This window comes from Athalia rosae, chromosome 1 (assembly GCF_917208135.1).
Source record: "Athalia rosae chromosome 1, iyAthRosa1.1, whole genome shotgun sequence".
NCBI classification, from domain to species: domain Eukaryota; kingdom Metazoa; phylum Arthropoda; class Insecta; order Hymenoptera; family Athaliidae; genus Athalia; species Athalia rosae.
Genome location: NC_064026.1, coordinates 31,098,136 through 31,124,839, shown reverse-complemented (window position 1 = coordinate 31,124,839; position 26,704 = coordinate 31,098,136). Strand labels below are relative to the sequence as shown.

The 26,704-nt window shown below is 39.3% G+C and overlaps 2 protein-coding genes across 9 annotated transcripts in view; both read right to left on the bottom strand.

Moving 5' to 3' along the window:
* LOC105684180 (transcription factor cwo) overlaps positions 1–12,567 on the bottom strand; it is an 18,310-nt gene extending 5,743 nt beyond the window's left edge. The window contains exons 1-2 of one of the 4 annotated variants that reach the window (XM_025746591.2): positions 11,777–12,567; positions 2,497–2,626 (exon numbers count right to left, since the gene is read on the bottom strand). In XM_025746591.2, coding sequence (XP_025602376.1) covers positions 2,497–2,626; positions 11,777–11,841 — 195 coding nt within the window. In that variant the 5' untranslated portion in view covers positions 11,842–12,567. Of the gene's footprint in view, positions 1–2,496; positions 2,627–2,907; positions 3,857–3,933; positions 4,238–8,068; positions 8,404–11,776 lie in introns of those variants that run through there. The other 3 variants (XM_048649105.1, XM_048649104.1, XM_048649103.1) reach the window with 3 other exon arrangements.
* Positions 11,966–26,704, bottom strand: LOC105684201 (calcium homeostasis endoplasmic reticulum protein). 5 transcript variants are annotated; one of them, XM_012397374.3, is made up of 8 exons: positions 26,549–26,704; positions 25,511–25,681; positions 24,189–24,861; positions 24,008–24,079; positions 23,394–23,808; positions 22,907–23,313; positions 22,419–22,793; positions 11,966–22,320 (listed from the first exon to the last, which is right to left on the bottom strand). In XM_012397374.3, the coding sequence occupies exons 1-8, from the start codon at positions 26,565–26,567 to the stop codon at positions 22,026–22,028; spliced, it is 2,427 nt and encodes an 808-aa protein (XP_012252797.2). In that variant the 5' UTR covers positions 26,568–26,704; the 3' UTR covers positions 11,966–22,025. The 5 variants fall into 5 exon arrangements, with proteins under 5 accessions (XP_012252797.2, XP_012252798.2, XP_012252801.2 ...); XM_012397375.3 differs by having other exon boundaries at positions 23,394–23,790; positions 26,549–26,703; XM_012397378.3 differs by lacking the exon at positions 26,549–26,704 and adding an exon at positions 26,105–26,457.

Below are 26,704 nucleotides of genomic sequence, written 5' to 3'. Positions count from 1 at the left end.
CCATTCCAGCAATTCTATTCCATAAAATTTAAAAGTAAAACCATTCGCTGGAATGGAATCTCTACTACCGCAGCTTACTTAACCGGCATGGCTCTACTTCGTGGAATAGAAAATCAAATTAATTTGTTCCATTGTATCAAGCTTTTATATGAAATCCTCCATCAATCACATCAAAGTTAATTGAACCGTGAATGATAATTAGTAAGGATTGAATTATACCCGACGCAAAAGTACATCGAAACAACGAAAAAAGACACATCCAGTCAAGGTCGGAGGGGGCAATCGAGTAACCCGGAATAATTTCAAGCGGGACAAAATTAAAAGTTTCATTATATCGGACCGTCTGTGTGGTAATTCAATTTTGTTTTTTACATATTGCAAAAAAAAAAAAATTTCAATCTCTTTGATTCTGTGATGTTTCACGTGCAATAAACGCGAGGCTCGCCAGAAGCTAACTCTTCACACGTCACAGAAATCGATGACCTTTAAAATTTCCGAAGGACGTTAGCGACCGCGACCTTTTCGAACTACATTTCTGGGTGACACTGCCTGTATGGGATCTAAAAAAAAGAGAAAAAATTACCATTCGATGTAGCGTAAAAATATCATATCTTGTCAGGTGATGTAAGTACGTGCATACATATGGATAATATATTTCAATATGGCGTCCTACCGCAACGAGTTGCAGGTGACGATGAATCATCGAACGAGAATTGGATTATTTGAGATGTCCGCAATTAGAAGCCAGGTCGGTTAAGATCGTCTGGCGTGTCTGCAGCAACTTAGTATTGTGTTAGGTTTATAATCCGCTCCGCAGTGCGATACGTTGCAGACATTATTATACATATATGTATAAGCACCGCGGCGACCCCTCCGACGAAATCGACTGACCTTTTTTCGTCGTTTATTCCGGGTATTTTCGATCCGATGAAAAAATTAACGCAAGAACCAAGCGATCCCGATTTATCAACGACGAGTCGAAGGAATTCACCTTGAAGAGAATCGGAAACGCTTACAGACGCTGGTCCGATCTACTCCGTAAATCGGTGAATTTATTTCTCCGTAAAAAATGACCGCGAATGCTGCATCGATACATAGCGAGTGGTTGACTCACGTTGGGAAAGGGAAAAAGATTTTTGAAAATCCCCGAGAGTCCTGCGCACTCTCCTTTTATGAATACGCAGCCGTGTAGTTTAATTGTAAGTAGAATTCGGACGATCGTTCGTCGTATTGAATTATGTCGTTGTACGTAACCCGGATCTGAGGGAATTGCAAAATTTGAGATGGTGCGAATTCCGGATAACATGGTGGTACGAAGCGATAAACACAAGAGCTGCGTACGTGTCGTTGAACACGAAATTTTGTTTCGCCCGTGTACGCGCAGCGAGGATTACGAGTGACCGCGTTGGTGATTCATCGATGAAATTGCTTCTCGGCTACACCGCGGATTGAAATTCCTGCATGCGTCGACGTGGATTCGACCTACGGCACAATAAAGCCTTGGGATAAAAATAATGATATCGCCACGGTTCATTTTAGGTCAAGAAAATCGTGAAAGAAGAAACACACGACGTCTTACCCGCGTAATTTTATTGACTCGATAAAAATTCGCGTTAAAATTGCCAAATCGACGGTCGATCGGTGCGTCGATTCCTTCGGGATTCCCGCTGCACCATGTTTCTAATCCAACGTTTGGATCGAGATGAGTTCGGACGCTTTCCCCCATTTTCAACGATCACCGTTGTCGATTTATACTTGTAATATTGCATCACCATGCCGATTCGACAACGCGGAAAAGCTTTCTACACTGACCCGAATTCCGTCCTTTGATTGACGTTCGAGCTTGTTAGTCACCACATTTCCTGACCGGCAAAGAAAGCCTACAAAATCTACCGTTTCTTTCGATTATTCACACCGAGTGAAAAATATCGAATAAAATAAAAGAAAAACTACCTCCGATGCGAACGAACGCCACGTTTTTATCCCGCTTAAAATAAAATATTATTAACGCGTAGATATGGATCGGTAATCGTTTCGAATAACGATTTATGCCGATCATTTTTTTTTTTTTTTGTTATATAATTGATGGAAAATTTCATTTCAACCGACCAGCGGTCATTACTACACTATACCAGTATGATTGACAGAATATACGTTCGTTCTGCGGGCCTTGGATTTTTTTTCGTTTTCTTTTTTTTCATATTACAATTATATCAAAGTGCTCAATATGGAGACCAACATTGGCTTTGGCGGCTTTCAATGAACATTTCAGAATGATTGTCACAATTGAGTCGTATTATAATATTATAATTATACGAATTGCTTTCATTCGCCGAGGATATAATTTTGTTCAAATGCACCATGAACCGCGAGATCGTAGAAAAAAAAAAAGAAACATTTCGGACGTGTGACCGTTGGATCGGAAAATCGATCACAGGTGAAAATATCAAACTGTGAGAGAACGAGATCGAGGCGATTGCGCTGAACGAGACTCACCCTAGAGACTTTTTTCTTAGTGTAAACCTCATCGTCCTCGGAGGCAGTTGCAAAGTTCAAGTTTCCTTCGCAGTATCCGTTACCAAGGCCCATTCTATAGATTTCATCTTTGCAGGACCTTCCGTCGAGACTGAAACCAAAAACAATATCTCGGATGAAGACAAAAAAACGTCGAATAAAAAAAAAAATATTATAAAAAACAAATTCACGACGAACAGAAAATACGATCCAACCTCGATTTTATTCATATAGGCATATAATACATATAAATATATACATTTTCTTTTTCATACAAAATTATTCATACCACAGCGTATAAGAACTGATTTATAAATAACATTTATTATTTAACTCCGTCGTTACGGATATTATGGAATAGGATAGCGCGTCATACGTAAATGAATAGATTACCATATTGTCCTCCTTTTAATTAGTTTATTCAGATTTATAATTGTATCACCACGATATTCCATCGCAGAGCTGAGTAATAAAGAAACTAATTCATCTGAATAAAAATTGCGTACACCGATGTGGAATATATCGAGGGACAAATCCTTCGTTATCAAAATTGCTACGGCAATTTACGAGAGTGGAAATGATTTAGCTAACCGGTTTTTCTACCGTCGAACCTGTTGTGCGGGAAACGTATCTATGTACATGTAAGTACGCACGGCGTACACACACTCGAATTGTTCGAGCCCCCTCCGCGACACCCGATAAATAAGTTTAAAAGAAAAAAAAAAGAAAAGACCCGCGCATTTTTAAATAAGCGCGCACGCGGCGCGACGCCGCTGCAGCGGTAAAAAGAACGTCGAATTTCAACGCGCGCTTCCTTTCGCGAGTCCTTGCGACGACCTTGCGGCGACCTCGCCAGACGCGAATCTCGTGACCGAACACGTGACGCGTTGCTCGATACTCGAAAGCACGAAGTTGGGCCTATTGCGGGTCTTGGAAGCGACGGCCTCCGGCGTTTTACATCGCTACCTTCTCCCTCTCCATTTAAATTTGAGTACCTCATTTCTATCTTTTCATATCTTTGCGGCGATACCATGCCGCGGCAATTTCGCGAGTCAATGTTTCGAACGGAAAAAAGGAACGATCTTACGAGAAACCTGCGTTCATCGCTCTTTTCTTCTACACGATTACCACACACTCGATTTACACACAAAAAATGTACATTTTATGACGAAAAAGTTTTATACGGCAGGTCCGAAAAAAAAACTCGTCTATTATAAAACGACGCGGAGCGTCGCATCGTCGGGGCTTCGGAGGGCGTCAATCGAATCAAATTTAAACGATGATCGGTTGACCCCCCGCGCCGCGTGTCGCGTACGTCTAGTCTATAATACAACACGCAGTCAACAACCGGGAAGGAATTGAACTTGTGTATGTAAATTTCCAATTGCATATGTATAGGCATACACCACACATACCCACCAGATGCGTATGCGTCCGTTCATTTTCATTGTCCGGTGTGGTAAAATAGACGCGGTCGAAGACGTTAATCGTTGGGGGTAGTGGGAGGAAAAAAATCGATCGAAAAGTAACGATTGCGTATAACGTGGGTATATATATTATCGCGATGTAACTTCCACTCCATCCTATACGTAATTCACCTGTACACGTATATTTTCTACAGGTAATTCACGTTTGATGTAATAATTAATTAATTATTATAGGTACGCGTAAAATGTTATGTATGTACCCTACATACAGCCGGAAATACATTCCCTCCGACAATGGGGTGAATATAAATTATGGCGATTCATAAGCGGTAATTCGTATACTTATATATTTATACAGCTATTTCCTTCTCTCTCTCTCTCTCTCTCTCTCTCTCTCTCTCTCTCTCTCTCTCTCTCTCTCTCTCTCCCTCTCTCTCTCCCTCTGTAATATTAATAGGTGATGTAGATTTGCAGTTATAATCGCGTCCGCGAACAAAGCATAACTATGTGACTATTTGCACAAATACATTATAGATATCGCATAGATAAATAGACAAAATCAGACACACGTGGCATGACGACATTTCGAGAGTCAATATTTTAGAAGAACAAAAAAAGAATATCCAAGTCCGTCAAAAGAGTATATCGAAAAGCGCGCTGTAATTAAATTTCGATAACTATGTAAGGTTATTCCTATTGTTTCCTCGCTGGTAATTACAAGTATTTTTTTCCACGCATTAACTTATTGGAAATTTTTACAAATTAACGAACGTCGTGTAATATCGTTATTGATGATGTAACGGGCAGAAATAGATGTCGGGATGAAAACGAAGAAACTTTTTTTCACGTATTTTTATGACCTGCGCTTTTGCATCGTACGGTCAGATGCTAATTACGCGTTGTTAATCCGTACGATCGCGGAGGTGAAGCGAGTTACGTGAAACGGAAAATTTTTTCGATTTCTGACCCGCTCAAGGTGGCGTACAGCCGGTCAAAAATTCCCGTTATTTTACACTTTCGGTTGGTTTCCAAATTAGCCTTCGAGTGCGTGAGCAAGGCATCAGGTATACCCGCGAGCTTTTAATCGTTGCAGCCGCGTTACCCTTCCAGTGTAACAGGGTGACGGTGACTGTACGTGGTTGGTTGAGTTTAGCGCGATTGGAATCTCGGCTGAAATATCTCAGCAACGTCCTTCGTCGACCTTACAACCCACTCGGGTATAGACGCGCTACGACGACGTCGCGACGTCGGCCATTCACTTCTGGAGTTGTGTTATGTACGACACGAGCTTTTATCACCGCTGCCACGCCTCACAACTAGCCACCGGCTATAATTCACAAATGAATCATGCGCGAAATAAACAGAAAAAAAAAAAAACAACAACAACATTTTGCAAATCGTCGTCTCCATTATACCTCGTGCGGAATTTCGATTTCTTTTTTTGTCGAATTTTCAACCGGTTTTCGTTGCCGAACGGCCGCTGGATTCGATTCTACATTACGTAACCGCAATAATTGCGGAATTGAGTTTGAAAATCATCATTAAAATATGAACGAAGGCGAACGCGGGAGCTTTAATTTACGTCGCCGTATTTTCCCTGTATCTCGTACAAAATTCTATTTTTAATTTACAGTAAAAATTAACTCGGTGAATAATTAATTTCCGACGCCCCGCGTGAATGTCAAGAGGTAATTACCTACTGTAGATAATATTTTTGTTACCTTTCGGTTTCGCTAATTGCAAAAAATATATTTGGATCACATATGGAAAATCTGATTCAAGCTCACTCGATTAGCGTTCGAGGAAAATTTTTTTACAACGTCCGCGTGCGTCGCGTAATACAATACATCCATGTACATTCAGGTAAAGCATACATACCATACGTGTATGTATAATTATTGTACGTACATAATATCATAAAAACGTGTCGCGCACGCGTCACCGTCTGTATCGTCGATGCGCGTAAATGAGATCTCGCTGCATCGGTGATGACATGGTAAACGAGGAGTATATCATTTAAGAGTAAATCAAATTCTCGTACATTTGTTTATGCATTTATTCATTTATTTATTTATTTATTTAGTTTACCGTAAGACATTGACCCCTGTGGCCGACCCAACATACTAAAGTATAAATTATAACGCCGACCGATATTGCAATGCAGTTTATACGAAGAGTAATGAATACGTGCGTCGTCTCTAGAAAATTTATCTCAATCTAATCTCCGTAGCTTTTAATCGCGCGTTCGAAAATTACGCAATTATTTTATTCACGCGACGATTTTATCCGTGCAGCTGATGCAGCGGATTCCGAGGACAACTCGCCACTGTTCGCGATCGTGACGAATTGAAATCACTCGGAGCTCGCGTTGCGAGGAGAAAAAAAGGGAAGTCAAAGAAATCATCGACTATTCAACGAATCCGACCGCACACGGGACAAATAATAGAGAGTACAGATTTTGAATTATAAAACTAATAGATAGGCGAGATAAAATTTCTATACGCTTGATTTATCACGCGAACAAAACTCTAAGGAGCCTCAGAAACGATCGAGTCACGTTGCACGGCACGCGTTTCGCGCCTCTCGCGATGTAGGTTAATATTTTTACGGCACGTTCACACCGCCACAGAACCGACTGATCTATGCACAAGTTTATTACAAAATCTTTCGATCCCGCGGAACAATATTCGCCGCGTAATTTCGCTAATTTCGAAAAATAACAATTTTCTCACTCGCTCTGCGCATCGTCGTCGTAATTTATAGGTGCGCGTACACTCAATAGCTATATGCACGACTTCGTCTTCGTACGATATTTTTCGAATCTTTATTCTGTGGGCAATAATTTTTTTCGTACAATCCGAGTTATTCTTTGCCAAGGTTGCACCGCCTTTCGCGTTGCCTGCAATACCGCGCCGCGGATCACGTATACTATGCATTTAGCATGCAAGGTTATCGACGGTATACAATATAACGGAACAGCTGACCAAAGTCTGATGAAAAAAGAAGATGCTACAATTTCGTGGCAATGAATACCCATTAAAAATAAGAAAAAAAAAAATCATTCCGATATCCTTTCTTCGTTCTCTTTTCGCTTTCGGGTATTTGCATGAAACCGTGGACGACCAATCGCGATCAAGGATGAATTTTTCTTCTCCTTTTGTTTTTTGCGGTTTGTTGTGGAGATAAATTTCCAGATCCGCAAGTTGCATATACTCCGCACTTTCACACGGTAATTTTAAATCACCCTCAATACATGTTTCTGTAACGTTAAATACTAAAAACTGCTTATTCTGAACTTTCACATGCTGGACGATGTTATGAATAAAGTTACAAGTACCAGCTTATACGCATCTGATACACATTCACGAATAAATAAATTGGAAAGAATTCATTTCTATAAAACCGCAAAGATTTTGTGCTACCTATTTTCTTCTTTCGTTTTTTAAGAAAAGCCGAGAGGTACTACGATAGTTGTAAGTTTCAGAAAATTGAAAAAATCTGACTCAATTCCACGCATGCCGTACAATTTTACGTGCGATATGGGCGTCGTATACGTATGCATATAAGGTAACCACTATAGATGTATATGGTATATAAGTATAATGTACCGTACGTTATATCTGCGGGTGGTAATATCTTATCACGAAATGTCTGATGTCTCAAAAATTTTCCATCGTGTTATTCTACAACAATTTGTATATAATTATCTTCAGTTTACGTATGTGTATACCTATATCTGTTTTAGATACATGTAACTTGTATGTATATATATATTGCATATATATAAATGATGTGTTGACGAACGCCTCGACGCGGAGTAGTATATATAAATTACGCGAAAAGATAAAATCGCTTCATTTTAAAATCTCGATTGCCAACAAAAACAGGGTGATGTATGTATATGCGTTTTACAGACATTTCGTTTTTCATTTTTCACTAATTTTTTCATCATTCATTGACCAACGGACAGGGAACAATGATCCCTCTGCATACTAGGTACTTTATGATTTGATTTTTTTCAATTTCAGTGCTCTTATAATATTCAATTTGCTTCATTTTCACGTACCGAGGGGGCAGGAAAAAATGGGATCACTACGTGAGCCCGCAGAGAGGGAAAACTTACTCACCTATAGGTGTACGCAAACGTCTACGGCTTTTGCTGAACCTCGATCGTTACCGACGACCCACCGGGTATATATGTAACTGGCGAGAATATATCGAAAGCAATTTTATTGCCGCGTTATCGAATTCCGTTGCCAAATATTTAACCGACACAATCGCACGGTATACATGTGTACATTGCAAGTTCTATAATCTCGTCAGCTACTATAACGTACCGGTAATTTCTAACGCGGGTAACGATTATAATCGGCGTAATTGCGACGAATAGAAAATCGCGTACACGTTAATTGAGCCGCGGGAAAACGTTGATTTTTCATTTATTTTGCAACGATCTTCGACCGACCAGGTAGGTAACCCACTAGCTTTTATATACCTGTAGATAACGGAGTCACGTGAAAATAGTCGATAAAGATAAATATAACCGCGGACATTTTATATATATATATATATACTTTTTTTTTTATATACCATACATGCACGCGGTGAACCGATGTCCCTGATTGTGTGAGTCACTGTTTTCGTATACACGCACCTATACACATGTAATAACGATCGTTTCTGCGATTAAAAAATAATTTCGAAATTTCGTAATTCGTTATACATGCGTATGAGAAAGATTGATACCTACGATTCTTTTAAATATAAATAAAACGGTACGGCAGGTATATATCGTAAAAACGACATCGCGTATACCCGGAATATGCGATCGGCCATATTCACGTGACTCAATGATGCTACGGAAAACCCGTGACGTGGTTGTAAAAGCCGACGAGAATCCGCAGGTAATTACTCGCACACCTGTGTATAGGTGTATTACAAATCTAAGGTATAATATATAATTTACGCGACCTAAAAACGTTTTGCCATCGAATGACGAACCAGTTTGCAATTTCTCTTCGATTTCGCACGGCAAATGGACTCTGATTATAATGAGTTTTATGAAGAGTTGTAACGTTTTTTATTTCACTTTTCTTTCTTTGATTCTTCTCTTCTTTTTTGCAACTTGAAAATCACAAAATCAGATCTAATTACGAAACGTTCACCTGTGTGTAACGTGTTTAAAATATACGTCGTGCTCGTCGTTGCGACGATATACAATAAGCATACCGGATGATATAGATTTATTTACATATCCATGTACACTACATACGTTTATACTACATATGCGAAGAGAGAAGAAAGATGAAAAGATGAAGAAAAAAAAATTTGCGATAAAATTAATCTACCTACCAATAAAAATTGTAACCGCGGGAACAAAATTTTTAACTGGTATATATAATAACCAACATAACCGAGTGTGTTTATTAATTATATCAGTCAGATGTTTCTTATCACATGTTATTTATTCATTTGATTCTCTCTCTCTCTCTCTGTCCTTCTAAATCGCGAATTTGACGCGATGTAGAAAAGGAAAAAAATGAAAAGAAAAATTTCGCTTTCAGCGAACTCCAAAATGGCGCACCGTATACATGTACCATACACACTATACAAAGTCTGTATATACCTATGTATCATTGGGTAGATATTTGAGAAGAAAAAATGATAATAATTTCTGGACTCGTACATGATAATGTTATCAATCAGGAATTTTCTACGCGCGTTACACGCAGAGAACTTGTTAGTATTGTGAGAAAACAATCGCTTCTTTTTGCATGGTCTCTTTTTTTCTACTCGCGGACGTATCGCTGTGCAGTGCGAATAGATTGATATCGTGAGATTGCAACGAATCCAATAACGTTTGCGGTAAATGCGGTAACTATAGATAGCACGTGTAAACGTGTAAATTAAGTTTGCCCAATGTCCACGCAGGCGCGTATCCGATTCCGAGGAGAAGTCATTTCTGTATAACTATATATAGCCGTACATATGCCGTATACATATACGTGTATAGCGATGGTGATATAATAATACAACCGATAAACCAAACCGTAGGTTGAATTGTAGATATTTCATGGAGATAAACCCGCGGTTTGTCCGTGGATTTTCCTGCATCCATGTATACGTGTTTTTACATAGGTCTACATATTCATTTATGTATACGTATGCGGAGATATTAAATACCTATAATATATGAGGCGCGTGCGCTTCGCCTACGTGACCAAAGGCAGGTCATTGAGATCGAAGAAATGTTTGAGGAATTATATCGGCGATTTGAACACCCCACTTTTCCCCGCGACTATAAATTTTACATTATACTCGTATATATAGGTACATCATCGGAATTGAAAACTGGGGGCCGCTTATATCACATTTTGCATACAGGATAATTGTAGTTTTTAATCGCGTACATGTTTCCGTTTGTTCCTCATTTATCAAAGAGACACAGACTGTACACACCGATCCCGATGCTTTCTTAAGTGGTTATATTTACACTAGTTGGCTGTTGATCGCGTACCGGTACGTGTCCACATATTTATACCTGTGTACGAAGGTTCCTTTCCATGACGTCAGCCATCTTCTTCCAACACCGCGATCAATTTCACGACCGATTGCATACGATTCCGCCTTCCTCAAAATTACCAACTTTAACGAGCTTTTCTCGCTTTTTATTCCTCTACTTTATATCTCGCGTTTAACGATTTTTCCGTCCTTCGCAACGTTCTCAATGAGTCTGCAATTCGATTGATCGCCACGTGTACAATAACGATATAACTGAACGCAAAGATTATCGGTATTTTCGCGCGGTCTGGTTGAAATTTTTCAGAAATTTTCAGCTGAAATTATCGCATCGTTTAACTATTTTATTACGGATGTAATTCGTGTTTCGTGAATCGTCTACAGACTATACATCACACACGTATATCTATCTGGGACAGAATTAGTCGAGACTATACGAGTCTTATTTTTAGACGAATTTTCAATTCACATAAACATCATGAATATTTAGAAAAATAACGAAAAAGATTCGCTGATTATAAAAAAACCTTGAAGAATTTACATGTTCGGAATATCGGAGTCTTCACCTTCGCTGATTTCGTGTGTAAATGATGAATATCATCTCGTGATTAAAAAATCTGTAATTGAAACTACGTGACTAATAAAACTGAGAGAGCAATGCAGAATAACGTTCTGCAGATGCGGTATACATGCACTTATTTCCCAAGATAAGAGATGGAAATAGAGAGAAAGAGAGAGATCGAGAGTGAGGAAAAAAGGAAAACGGAACCTTGAGAAATTCTATGTTAAGAAATATAAGTAATGAATGAACGGTATGATTCTTAATCTATCCGTATAAAGAGTGAGCCGTCGCCAAAGGTTGGTTGCATGGCTTCGTAATTAGGATAATTTTTTTCCTCGTGAAATCTCATTAGAATTGTTGAATGAAAATTGAACGAGCCTCTAACGATACAAATCTCCGACGGTTACGCGATTTCAGTTGTGCTTTGAAATTTCTCAAAGCATGTGTCATCGCGTGAATAGAAATGCGCAAGACTGCCGCCATTTTTTAACTTTTTTGTCTCCTAATTTTCATTTAATATAATATAATCGTTTTTTTTTTTTTTCCTCATAGCGAAAAGGAAAAGATTCGTGCGTCGTCGGTCGTTACATGTCCTCTGAAAAGATCGCGATCTTATACAGCCATTTGTACGGTGAGTCGGGTTGAGCGTATATGAGTGTGAAAAGGATGGCGTCGAACTTTCAAGAATATTTTTTCCCACCAGAGACAACATTCCCATTCATAGAAATAATTTCAATTCAAATTTCAGACTTACTTTTCATACTTGACTTGCATAGAATGAGCTGAGTTTTCTTCCCAAAAATGTTGTGTGTCCATCATCTTGAAGCATAGATTAAAAACACCCACTTTTCCAACACTTTTCTTTCGATATTCTTTATATTTGAAATTTATTTTACAACTCACTTATTTGCACTGTTTTTTTTTTTTTTTTTTTTTTTTTTTCTCAATTTTTTGTATTCCCTGTAATTAATTGATAATTTATCGACCTATGTGCGCATGTGTCTGTTGAAAATTTTTTCACCAAAAACAATCTCAGCTGATCGAGAAAGTCGGAAAAACCCGATGAAATGAAAATTCCACAGTTACACGAACACTTGAAGAGCAAGATTTTCTTAGGAGCCGGTGAAACTTGATCGGATTCCAAATCACCTGCGATATCTGAATTGATTTCTTTTTCCTTTCTCTATATGTGGAAAAAAGGGAATTGAATGAAGAAAGAAAATAAAAGAGGTGGGGAACAAATAATTTCGTACTTTATTTCAGATCAAGTTCAAAAAGTTCGCACTGCGAGAAATGGTGTCTTTCGCTTCCACTTGGTAAGGGATGTTTTATTTGTATGTATCTTTTCTTCCAAATTTAAGGGTGTGCGGGCTGCGGCTGGGATTTTCTTGGCTCTCTTTCTTGGTCTGAATGTCGCACTTTTTTGGCACTTGTTTGCCGGCGAATTCTGAACCTTTTTTTTTTTTTTTTTTTTTGTCGTCGTTCGTGATTTTTAAATGGTAATTTAAAGAGCACGGTGCGCACCACGCGTGTCGATGGCTGGCAAGCAGGGTACGGTATACGCGCGGGCGCTTCGTAGTTGGATTCTCATGACGGGACGACGGGAGTTCGGAGCCGGGGCTTGGCATGCAGTGATCTGGTGGGAGCAGCGACTGACTGTGAGAGACAGGTGCGCCTCTAGATCCTCCGGAGCCACGAGGTCTCCCCAATTTTTCATCTGTTTATTCATTTAATTTCAATCAGCGGAGATCGCTTCTGTAAACCTGAACCGGACTACGACCCGAACCTGTTTATCCTTCGTGCGAGAAACGGTCTATTTTCAGAATTAACGTAGGGTCGTCGTTCGCCACTTTCCCACTCATTGTCGGTGCCCGTCCAGGTGTACCTGGTACATATCCAACTTGCAAAATTATACTACAATGAAATTCCTCCCATCCGTTTCTAAGTTTAAACGAGATGTGCCTGAAACTGTCAACCCGATTACCTACGACGTGGATCGGTTCTGTTCAATTTTTTGTGCAGTCGCTGCTCCGTACCAAATCTATTCTATTCTTTACTCGGTTGACATATGATTCAGCGATGTGCAACATTTGACAAAAAATTTTTACGACAACTTATCGTAGCGGAGGTACAATTGTAGAAATTTTTCAGCTCGTAGTTTCGGTGATTTTTGTTTTTTGCATTTTTTTTTTTTTTTTTCTTTTACGCGCTCAGAAATAACTCGTTACAATTGCACCTGTGCACGGATATACTCGTAGGCACCTTATACTCGTAGGATCTAAACGAGTTTACGACATCCCGTTACATCCGTGATATTGTGACCACCACGCGGGCGAAGTTATATGTTGCGCCACGTCAGTAATATTGCATTGTAACGTATACGAAAAGGATAATAAGAACTATTAACCGGGAGAAAGTTTTGAGGAATAAAAAGTGTAAGAATAAGTTTAAGATCTTCGCGTAGGTGAAAAAGATGGCTTTCGGTATTCATTTATTCGACATTTTCAGGCACGTGAATTTCAGGTTCCGCAGGTTTTCTCGCAGCGTTAAAAGCTCTACGAATTTTCATTCGATCTTCGGCAGCGTATTCGCGGATCGAATAATATCACATCTCCGTGGGAAGCGTCGAAATATCGAGAAAAAGGGGCTCGAAGCGATTCTCAATTTCCGTAATGTGCAATCGAAAGACGACAAATGTAATCGTGAAAAACGCACCCGATCCCGACTCTTCGGGCAAAAAAAAAATTTTTCAAACGCCCGAATAGCGAAGGGAGTCGTCGTTCGAATCGCGTACGAAATTTATCTCACCGTCTTCCGACGCCGTAACGCGGAGAGGCGGGGCGTACGAAAATTTCTTCGACTTTCGGAGATAGCGTGAGCGTCGAAGAGGTACGGTACTGGAAACCGTTTAGGTAGTCGGCTAGCTGCTCCCGGAGGCGTCGCGGAAAGAGGAGGAGGGCAAATGAAACGACGAGGAGCGTCGCCACGCTATGTGACACGTGCGCGTGACGTCACGGGGCCTGTCACGCGAGCACCGTGTGCCCTCGGTCACGTGTCCCGTCACGCGCTCACTCTCGTTGCGTTACGGCCCGTTTCAAGCACCACAAGCGGCGGCAGCAGCGGCAACGCTCCTCTCTGTCTTTGCTCTCTGAAAATAAGTGGGTGTCGATGTAAAACTATACCGCTTGGGTGTGCTCCGTTATGAACCTGCGTTACACCTGCATTTCCCACCGGGTGTCCCGTTCGAAGCGTGAAACGTTCGGGGCAGCTTTTTTCTCCGTTCCCCAAAAAACTTGGAGATGTCCGCAGGTGCTCGAGCGCAGCGGGGTGGCATCGCCTTCGAAATTTCATCGATCCTAGTCGGGGTCTGCGATATGGAAACCGAGAGTTATGACCGGAGCTAGGGAATGCGGGCATGCGTGTATTTGTCCCGGTGATAATTCATTCGACAATCGTTAAGGAGATTCGATATCTTGTAATCGCATGCATTAGCGGTACATCGGCCTTCGTGCGGCCGCTACCTGTTGAATGGGACGGGAGATTATTTTAAAGTACTTCATACGAATGGAACATGCGAGGGAACAGGTGCTTTTATGAGAATTACATAAGACCGCTTAAAGCTTTCGTATTACAGCCTTCGAACACTGTAGACGCATAATCATAACGAACGCGAACCTGCGCAATGAATCCCCCGTATCTAGCGTTTCTACCACGTATTATAGATTATGGATAATCACTAAGTTCGCGCACAATCATAAATCCACGAATCCCTGAGTTTATCGAACATCAAGAGGAGTATCGACTCTTTCGAAAACATAAGGGAGTCACGTATAGATACCGACGTGCCTCTTTTTCACAAACACATCGTATACGTTATGTACATGTATATACGACGCACGCGAATCGATAATATTGTAGATTTTACATCGGCGAAGAGTTTTTTTCCTCGTTTTTTTTCCGACGTTCGAATAGGTGTTTCCTGGGGGGGGGGTAGTCGCGAGGAGACCCCGTTCGTTCCGGTGGCTGGAATTTATTTTTCTCTTTTTTTTCTTTTTTTTCTTCCAAGTAGACAAAAACCTCAATCACTGCAAAAATACTAAATAATTCATGCGATTTCCCGCCGCGACTGCGACCGCATGAATGAAAGATTCACCTTGGCGCGTTTCACCGGAAATATAATACACAGTCGATCGCTCGAGCATCTATACTTGCGTTCTCGATGATAAATTTTATTGAAATTGGTGAATTGAAGCGGATTCGAATATCGAAAGAAATGAATTCGAAAAGCAAGAGAGAAAACAACAATAATAACAATAATAAAAATGTTTAGCCGGTTGCACGATCGGCGGGTATTCCGACGCGCGTTATGTTCGGCCTTCGGTTACCGCGACAGCGCAACTTGCGCAATCATGATTCATTGTAATCGACGCTTTCACTCCCTTTGAGTTGAAAAATAATCTTTCAAAGTCGTTCGGAAAAAACAAGATCAATTTATTAGGATATACATATAGGTATGTACGCATGCAGAAAGTCATTCCCCGTAGTCATGTGGGATTTTGTTGCACGAGTACAGAAAAGCTCCGGTCCCACTCTCGAGGAGCGTCGTTCCGCTGGGCGCCATTTTAAAAAAAAAAACTCTTCGACTGTTCTGTGAAGAATAAATAAATGAATAAACAATAACAACGAGAAAACAGTTGTAACCCGTATATATTATCAGAGAAATAAGTCACGCGAGGCACGTTGTTGGCCGATTAAAATGACGTAGTAGGCGAGCGGTTGTAGATAGACTGGTATACATATATAAATATGAATTATGTACGAGTCAGCGGAACGGAGATTGGCGGCACTTCAGCTGACAATGAGTTCATAATATGCAACGACGACCATCGGTGCGAACGGGAGGCGACAATCCGCGACGCCACACGGCTGCAGCACGTCGAAAATAGTAGCCAATCGACGTCTCACTTACACACCGCCACCAGTTACCAACACTGTTTGAAAATTTTTCATTCGACGTACTTACTCAGGTGCCCATTTTCTCTTTGGGTCAAGCGAGAAAATATTTCGAGAGTTATTTTCGTGTTCCAAATTTATTAATAGCCGCTGCGGTAGTTTACTACCGCGGGAACCCGCGAGGACCACCGATTCGTAAGCGCGGTGCGATCCGTATAACGACTTCGTAGCCCTAAAGCGCTATAATGGAGCTTGAATAACGAGACTTATTGAAAACGATCCCCTGGGTTAAAAATAACAAAATCGTTGCAAGACCCGCTAGGATTTCCACCCTTTTGGTGTCCGAGGAACACAACGGACGCCGAAACGCTTCGTTTTCCTAATTTTAGTCTTATTGGGAGGACGGGACACGATCCGTAAACCGAGATAAATTATTCAATCAGCATTCGTCGCATAGAACGATCTAGAGGGATCCGATGCCCCTCTTACGTTTTTCTTTATCGCGTTCCTCTCCTTTGTTTTTTAGATGTTCGTTACGATGTTTAAATGAATTCGTCCTTTCGATCCGTACAACGGTGGAGATACGTCTCGCACGTACATGGCTGTATTATTTTATTTCCAGGCCACTGCGAATTAGGTTTAAATTATGCAGTTATAAATAATGAATAGGTATCATCTATTTTTATTGCTTAATTTACGCAGTTGAGAAGATAACAGACCCACGCCCATTTAAACGCTGAAAAATCTTTTGTTCTTCCCCTCATTTCAAACTTATAATGTCACGTTCCAGCTGCTAGCTGCGCAATCTGATATCACAGGGATAGCGGAACATTGAGATGAAGGGGTTTTCCACGCACCACACACAGCGAATACCAAATACAATTGCTGCGGATCTGTAGCCTCCGGAATAATTGTTAATTGTCTCATTGATGCACGCGCCGATTCGTGGAACACGCGTGTGCTCGTACCTACTATATAACTGACACGTAATATTCATTGATTTAGAACTTACTGGGCAATAACATAAATTGAAGTAAAAGTATACATCGGTTTGATTTTTATTTCAAAAATTCATACGGAATTTTGGTGGTTTTTTTCCGATAAAATAAGAAGTCGTTAACGCGTGAAGTTAATAAAAACTTTTAGACGGAAATTGCTGACATAATTTTCGGTCCGAAAAATTTCCGAACCTCTATCATCGGCGTGAAGAAATTTTTCCCATGTTGATTTTAAATTAGTCATTTGTTTTTCGAATTGTTCGCGCGTATGTAACACGTGTCCCACACGTGTGCAAGTTTGAAAGCTTGTCATTTATAGTGTATAAGGTATAGCGATACGCGTATACCATATTTTCCAAGGTTCAACACCTTGACCCGATTTCTTACCTGGCTTTTGGCGATAGAGTCTTGCTTTTTTCTTTTTCTTTTTTTTACTACTCGTACAACGAGCTTCTCCGCAATCCCCGCACGTGCTATTTCGTTCAGTGAGTATATGTACGGTAGAAAATAATTATTACACACGCAAGAAAAGTCTACCAATGAGAAAAAAAGAAGAGGTAAAAAAAAAATGTCACGCATACGACTTATAACCGGTAGGCGTGCATAAATTCGCAGGAATAATATAAGAGGAGCCCATGGACGGCATTAAATTTATTCAGCCAAAGATATCCGTCTAGACTCCAGACGCTAATATCTAGGTTTTCGCATCTGCATCGCGAGTCCCACGCAACTTTAAAAATATTTTTATGATGTTCAGATTCTGTAGAAGTATCGATTAATATTATTGCATTATATCTGCAATGAAAGGCGCCGAATAATCAGCCAAATTCAAGACTGATTGTAAAAGAATTTAGGCTAATGGTAGTTGAAAACATACAAAAAAATGAAACAAAATTTCTCTTGCGTGTAGATAAAATGACCTGGTTTTAGCTTGTAGAAAACCAAAAAAAAAAAAAAAAATTCCAAATTCCCTACAGAAATAAGCAATTTTAACTTTGATCTAAAATCGACAACTCTACCGAGACAAAGATCAAAGAATTAATTCTTCACTGATATTTAAAAAATAAAAGTCACCACGCGAATTCGCTCGATTTAAACGATCTGCGACGACTCTATTTTGAATATTATAAAAATCCGTACGAAAAAAAATGAATAAATAACTTATTCGGTTCAACAGATATTCGACGACGGTCGTGATTATGCACGAATGATACGTGATGTCGAGAATGGGCGACAATATCACGAGTAAATAGTTGAAAACAGTATAACTTTAAAATTTTCTTATCGTTCTGATTTCCCTTCGTTCCGGTTTGATACGTACACCAAAGTCATTTGAACAAGACGATGTTGCAAAAATTCCTGAAATCTTTTACCAACAATTAACCTTGGAATATTATACGTATGTATACATACATATATGTACGTATGTACGTATAGCAAAAGATACTTTCACGATGAAACCTTAACCGCCGCTTTAGTTGATCGTAGATCCAATATTCAGCCTTGCACAATGCTCGACGGTAAGCAAGGAGCGTATAAATAAATAAATAAATAAACGACTATCTTTGGACGGGTAGGTATACATAAGTGCCTACTTTGAGAGCACATTGCTTGCACGTGCCCGATAGCCGGGTAAAAGCGTGGTGAGTCCCGTGACTCGAAGAATTGGTAATATAGACATACAATAATGAGGCCCTTCCTTTCGCTATCGAGTCACGTGGAATCCAATGCGGTTCTCTTACAATTGGTTTACCTCCTCCGGCTCAATTTTTCCTTCTTTCTCTTCCTCTCCGACCGCCTGCAGATTCGTACAACATAATCCACCTCAGATATATGATCAGTTACCGCAACTCCGCGGCCGTTCCGAGTTTGCTGGCTATTTTTGCTTACGCCACTTCCACGTGCACAGGCACCAGCTTTTCTATATTAGTATCCGTTTCCTCAGGACTTCATTCTATCCGTCCGTACACCTGACATTTATAGTACAAACCCATCCCATGGATTAAAACGAAGATAATTATTCTAATTCGGGACGAAAGTTAATTTGGATTACAATTCCCGACCTGCCCATACACACGGTCTTTTTATAGAATATCTAATTATTATTGTGCCAAATACCATCAGCTACTGCACAGGGTCTTTCACGTGACTTAATTTCGTAATTCGGTAGCTTCGTATTCTAGTATCAATAATATCAATAGACGAATGCACGACGAAAGTAACACAAAAGCGTGTATTACGTGTAGGAAATTCACCATCTACTCCAGAAATAATTATCTCATTTTTTCGCGCTGAAAATTTTCGATATATCTATGATTGTTCTATATTCGCAATCAGTTAGATTGGTGCATACTTTTAAAGAAAGAATCAAAAAAAGTGCAACGATCTAACCGAAAAGGATAAAATTTATATCTATTAAAAAATTAAAGACACATTGGAAAATGAAAATGGATAAGCGATGAACTGGAATAAAATATAAATGTTCCATCGGTCTTATGGGAACCGCGGTATGTCTGGAATGTCGAATAGCGTGTATAGCCTTCGTTTGCCACGCAGTGTTCTTGCTGCATCAAGGAGAGAGAAAAATTTCTCCAAGTTAACATGGTCTGATCGGCAACGACGTATGGCAGCCGCAAATTCTATTCGACTCGGCCCCGTGCCGTTAGATTTTGCAATCAATTTTATGTAGAATCACGTATGTGTAATGCGTACAGTGATTCTGACAAAAATGCGTTACGCGGCTACCGATTAATCTGACTCTCGCGATCTCCAAGAATTTGAATCGCAGCTATGCCTTCTTTTTTTGAAGTGGGTAAGACCCTGAATGCTACGAACGTACGTCAGTGGACAATGCCATTTTAGATGAAAGCGAAGACCTTTGATTGTATGGAAGCTCTTGCCAGACAATTTCGGGAATAAATACAAGACCAAACGCGAACAGAATTTGCCGGGAATAATTTGGCGTTCATATAATTTATTCATCCTATTTTTTCGTTTTGGTTTGTTATTGAAATTACGAATTTCCTAATGTCAATCGCACACATTTTCCTTATCGTAATCTAAAACAAAACAAATAATAACGAACAAAAAGTCCGCGATTATCTCACAATCACAGTAAGGCGCCAGAGAGGCTTTCGGCATTATAAATGATAAGCGAATACGTGCGTATTCACAAAATATTCCATGAGAAATAATCGGTGTTCTGCTGACTGGATTTTACCAAAAGTGAAATAAAATTTGGCCAAGTTTGTTGAAATCCAACGAGAATTCATGTCCAAAAATTAACGAGCGCGAATTATCGTAGTGAAATATCCCGGTGTAAGCAATAACGGCTTGTTCTACAAAGTCTCTTGATTAGGTATTATATACCGCAAAAGATCTGACTACGTATTGATCACGAGGTTTGTTTACGTACCCGAGATATCTCTAAAACCGGTTCAGCATTGGATATAATCGGTTTGGCTATCAGTTCTCACTGGGGGGGTTCAAAAGGGCATCCAAGATTAAATGTCCTCGTAGCTCGTTCATAGCCAGTTAATAACTGATGTATCAACGCTTTCTCGAAACAGAAACACGTGAACCATGATAAGCAATGTTTTTACATGCCAGTCACGAAACGAGTGCGGATCGATAACGTACGCGTAATTTTTATGTATATTTTTCAGGCAATTAGATACGTAGTTTGATAAAGTTCATGTATATCGGGCAAAGTTTTCGAATTACTCATTATTAGAACGAGAAAAACAGAGTTTGTTATGTAACTGAAGTATTGAAATACAAGAAATACCTTTTTCTTTGCTTTTTTTTTCTACAATTATTCATTAATAACACAAAGTGAAATACCAAACGTACAGTAATTTATTTTTGATTGAGCTATTTAATTATATCCAACAGAAGGTTTTATTAAATTCTATAAATACAATTACTGAAATTTGTATGCTTGAAACAGGACTTTCTTGTTCTGGTTAGGTCAAATGCGGTGATGTATGGATACGTTACATTTATAACAACCATAATTGTAACGTGATGATAACTTCTATACTTAGAACGAAATAAACATATGAAATCAATAATGACTAATGCGAAATATCCGTTATAAATAATGATTGATATAGATGTAAGAGCTTTTGAATTGAATTTCTTTAATCCTTTGTTGCAATGATTATCTGGTTTCATTGAAAAAAGGTTTTTCGCAAGTGACACGTCTGATGTACAAAAAAAAAAAAAAAAAAAAAACTTCAGTGGCAATTCCGATGGAAAGTACGTGAAATTTTTCAATAGTAATGTCACACTTCAAGAATAAACTTACTTTGATTTATAAAATTTTGGTGACAATCGTTTATAGATATAAACGTTCCTATATCCAAAGAATGAACTTCATTCATGAGAATAAACGGATTAGGACTGACGAGATCTCGGAGGTGGGCATGCGAGAATGTAAACTTATAATTATTCAAAATTTTTAATCACATGGATGTTTGACTCAAGTCATCATAATCCTTCAATAAATCTTGTGGACACGATGGTCGACTTTAGTATTCTTGTATTCCTATACAACAATTACGTTATGATTTCATACAGATAACGTATTTGAGTTATGGAAACACGATGCAAATGGCTAATATCATTCATGAGTCGAGGGACTCTCTAACGACTAACAATAAAACCATGTGGAATTAGATTATAGCTAGGCTTTCGTTTCACTTTAACAATCGAGGCAAAATTAGATTCTTTATCGCTTCTATTTTGATGGCGTTTCCGTGCCCAATGGCATGTAATAATTATGTAACCGTATATTTTACAAAAATGTCCTATGACCTAGAGTAAAAAAGTTATGTTTGCTTAATCCTCGAAATGGCAGTCACCGATCAGCCACACACTGTATACACGTATGTCAATGTGTGATAAACACAAATACATACAAATGTATGCATATCAACACTACCACACCTTGGACTTACAATAATTAATTTACAATAATTCATTAAATCAATTGAAATAATGTCAATATCAATTTCAGACGTAAAATATCGGATTTATTTATAAAATAATTCAATCTCGTTCTGCTCTTTCTTCCGCTCTTTCTTCCGCCCTCGCTTTCATTCGTGTTATAAAAGCCTGACCCTTACTTTTTCTGAAATTCTCATATGGGTCATTCAAATTAATCCCAACACCTTTGTACTGGTCATTTTTGTCTCGAATTTCTCCCCCTGATATTGGCGCTTCGATACCTTGTTCGTTCGCACCCAAACCTGCACCACCCCAGCCCATTTTTTTCAACAACTGGTGGCCCTTATTGCTTTCATCTAAGCTTATTTCTTGCTGGGCTTTACTATACGTCGATCCCCTGTAGCGGTTTAAACAAAAAATACCCATGAGTGATTGGATCATGATGGATTGGAGAAAATTAATAAACAATAATACTATGCAAGGATTGATACTTACAAAAAGCTGGGCGGCGTCAAACTTCGATCCGATCTATCACCTCGCCTGCTGTCCGGACTTCTATCTTTGTTACTGTTTCTTCTGTTTCTCCTACTTCTACTGTTATGATTATTACTATTACGAGAGTTGCGCCTATGGTTACTGGTTGGTGACCTCGATCTGCTTCTGCCTTTTGATCGGGATCGTGATCTACTGCGAGATTTACTTCTATATCTTTTTTTCGGAGGGCTAGGACTCTTGGATCGTGGTCTTGAAATGGGGGACGGCGATCGTGATCTTTGCCTTATTCCGCTTAGTATGTCTTCTTCCTTACGTTTGCGAGCTGCGTTCTTTGCTTTGTAATATTCATACAATCCAAGTTTTTCCCAGCCGTCACTGTAATGCGATAAAATCATACACAATTCTGTGGGTAGATACTTCAAGTCAGACGTGGAAAATGTCCGATTTCCGTCAGTGCAAGCTGTATTTGAAGTACAATTTCCACTTACCTATCTCTCGGAGAATCATGATTTGGTGGAGCGTAGAACGCTTCGACTGCAGCGACAAGTCTATCACTAGGTGGGGCAGGAGGTGGTAGCCTGATCGCATCTGGATCTAGTGGCTTGTATTCACCATCTTCTAATTTGATAAGAGGCACCATTAGGCCAGCCGGTAATTCAAAATACGGCATACTAGGCATCAAGTCTTCCATAGATGGTTCGTGAATGATGGGCGGGGGACCAAAGCCGGGTGGTGGCTTTGAAAAGTCCGGTAAAGGAACATTAGTAAAAGGAGGTGGTTCAGTAGCTGCTGGAACTCCCCAACCTGGTGGGGGTTGGCTGAAGTTCATATCACCACTAGGTATTTGTGGCGGGGGTCCACTGTGAGTTGGAGGGATAGTCAAATTCGGTTGAGCCTGTGTAAAATATAAATATGCTTACAAAAAAATATAAAAAGTTATACAAAACTGGTGTCATTTTTTTTCTTTTATTTTACCAATTGCGGTGGTGGTGCAGGAGGAGCTTTGAGTTGTTGGTCAATGGCAATTTTTTGCTGTTCGATGGTTTGGATTTGTCGCATAGCATGATTGACAAACGCCTGATGCTGAGCTTGATAATTTTCAAACGTTTGCTTGGTCGAAGTAGTAATTGGTGTGATGGCACTTGCGTGTTTAGATACAAGGTTGGCCTGATACTCTGACCAAGATGTACTTGGTTGCTTGAGTTTCTCGATTATTCCCTCATCAAAATAATTGTTTTTAGATTCCCAGAGACTCAAAAGTTTATTTAATTTATTGAGTTGCTCGTCAGTAGCAGCCAACGAAGTATTGCAGAACATGGGGACGACGACACTTTCCATTGCTTTTCTAAGGTCGGTCGATTTTTTCCTGGCACTATGAAATTTTTTTTCACTAGAGTAATTTAATGGAAATAATGAATATTCAAGAACCAAAAAAAAACATCATTACTATTTATATTGTATGAGTAAACTGTGAATAGATGCCACGTATCTAGCTTACCCTATCCTTTTAGTGCATTAATTAAAAAAAAAACTATAAAACTTGAAATAATAAAACCAAATTTACTTCTGAAAAACTCCGAAATACATACCAATGGTGGAGAACGTCGTTTACCAAGTAGATTACATGCAACTTTTGACTAAAAGCTGCTCCTTGAATTACTCTGAAAAGAAGTATAATACTTAATGTAACAATTGAATCATATCAGTCATTAATCAAATAGCTACAAATCAATTCATCACAATATCAATGTATACAAGGAATCTACTTACTTCTTCAGTAAATGTTCAGCAACAACTTGATTGCTTTGTGCTGTGATGGAATTCTGCAAAATCCAAGCCTTTCCAGCACTGATGCTATCTTTTGTACAACTCTCGATGATTGGTTGTAAAACGGAATCGAACGCAGCAAGATCCGTATTAGTCAATTGAGCGTTATTTAGCAATGAAGTTTCTTGAGCTTGCCTCACAGCATCCTCGACTCTGCCTTGTTGTTGGGCCATCAACGCTGCATGTTGGGCAGCAAGATTCTGTTCAGATTGCCTAACTTGTTCTCGAAGAGTAGTTTGTTGAGTTTGGAGCTGGGCAAGTTCATTTTGTAACCACGCTGGAGGGCCGCCGATGTTAACTCCAGAATTAACTCCTCCAATTGGCGATATTACGTTCCTTATTGGTCCAGGAACAGCTCCTACAGGAGGTCCAACATTTCCAGACCCCCCGATAGGCCCTGGAACTCCGGAAACTCCAGGCACTCCAGTTATTCCAGGCATACCGGATCCTGGATTCCCAACTACTTGGCTTAAACCGTTGTTTTGAGCGTTCAGGTTAGATGCAAGACTGACGTTATTTTGTGATGGAGCGACGGTCGCGGCTGTTTGCTGCTGCTGCGAAACGTTTAAACGTGGGTCGGCATTTTGCATTGGATTTATTCCTTTTTGCTTTAAAACTGTAAACGAATGACGGTGGATTATTGTAAGTTGTTTTCATTTTTTCATCATATTGAAAAAATATACTAATAGCCCAAGTTTTTATTTATTTTGTTTTGGCTTTTGCTTTTATTTTGGTCAAGCTTTTTATTTTCTGTGGATCAATATCTTTTACAGGCACATATTAATCTTTCTGGTACCATTTAATTATGCATGAAGTCTACCGTGAAATTTAAAGTGCCCTTAGAACACAGAATGCGTTCTCATATTTCTCTCTTTCATCGTGCCATGTCCTACACTTGGTACAGGATCGTACAGTTATGTATTATAAATTTTACTGCGGCAGTGTCGTACTCTCCAGAAACATAAAAGTGGTACTTTAAACATATGTACCCATGTTCAGCTAATCTCAGATGACAACAATCTTAAAGCTACATCGTGAATTGACTTTCTTGTTTCATATCAACAAAGTCATTTTTGTTTCAAGTTATAAATAATGATCCCAAAATCTTGAATGACGTCCTCATTTTGATGGACATTTTCATATCATTGGCACAGCGATGATCTCGCATGGATGTCTCATACTTTTTCTCATAGTCAGTTTGGTTTGCTTCTATTGCATCGAACGTAGACCATTTGTACGTTGTTAGGGGGATTTTTCCCACTTACTGGCTTGCTCCGTTGTCACTTTATATTGATAGTAGTTAAAGTGCTCCCCGCCGAACAGGAACCCAAATTTGGGGTTGTCCTTCTGCTTGTTTTTCGTCATCTGCTCAAACTCAGGCCCGTTACGTGCGACAAACTGAGCCAGCTTGTCAATGATGTTGCGTAAGTCCGTGTCTATCAAATCATTTAAAATAAATCTCTATTAGAATACAAAGCAACAAAATCAAAACAAGCTTGAAAGAATTTGTGCAGAGAATAGCTTTGTAAACTTAATATCTTACCTAGTATTATTTATGTTCTAGACACATAGAAGGGTAAATAGTCAAAAATGATTACAACACATATAATATTGTTAGTAACCACAATTCTACCTTATTCTTTGACAAGTATGAAAGATTATTCACGATACAGTTGAATGTCATATTATTGAAAAGAATTGACACAAAAATAATCACATTGTCCAATTAAGATGAACCTCAGGAGAACACAGATTATTTAGTGTGCAAACACGATATATAATCACTTCTACATACATCGATAAAATAACTCTATATTTTTACTCGAAAACCAGAATGAAGAATTGAGGAATCTAACTACCTACTTGACTGCTCAATGGGTCATGAGACACAGACGAAATTCACAGAATGTGATTTCTTTGGGAAATCAACAAACGCGTTAATTACTAACAAGGTTATTCGGAACGACTCAGAGGGTCTTCGAATTCAGATGACAGCCAAAAGTAATCTGACATGAAAAATCAAAATACCGAACGTTTGACTCGGTGGCAATTTCAATTTATTGTGGGTGGATGAGCCGTACCACATAACCTACGAAATTTGCGTAAGTTGTGTGCGAATTGATAATCACTTCGCCGACGTCGTAAAGAGAGCACAACTCGATTCTAGGTATGCGAATCGGAATTTACATCGGTGAATTGAGGGGGTAAATGGAAATAACGCGGATAAATTTAATCTGTGAAAATAGTACGGTGGAGATACCGCGCTTGGTTGAATCTTTATGTTTTGGATATTTTATCTTTACCTGCAGGCGCCTGGTCCATTTTCTATCGTTGAACTAGGTGCTCTTAGGCAAACTGAGCCCTTACACTAATTTATGTAACTCTAGCGTAATTTCAGTTGGATTACAGTACCGAAAACCATAATGCTCACGATATCGCAAGTACGACAACGCTAATCG

What these genes read in the sequence shown, in the direction of transcription:
- LOC105684201 (XM_012397374.3), bottom strand. An exon ending in GCTGAACATTTACTGAAGAA is followed by an intron (nt 24,080 to 24,188) that starts GTAAGTAGATTC and finishes ACTTCTTTTCAG; the next exon opens with AGTAATTCAAGGAGCAGCTT. An exon ending in CATGATTCTCCGAGAGATAG is followed by an intron (nt 22,794 to 22,906) that starts GTAAGTGGAAAT and finishes ATCGCATTACAG; the next exon opens with TGACGGCTGGGAAAAACTTG.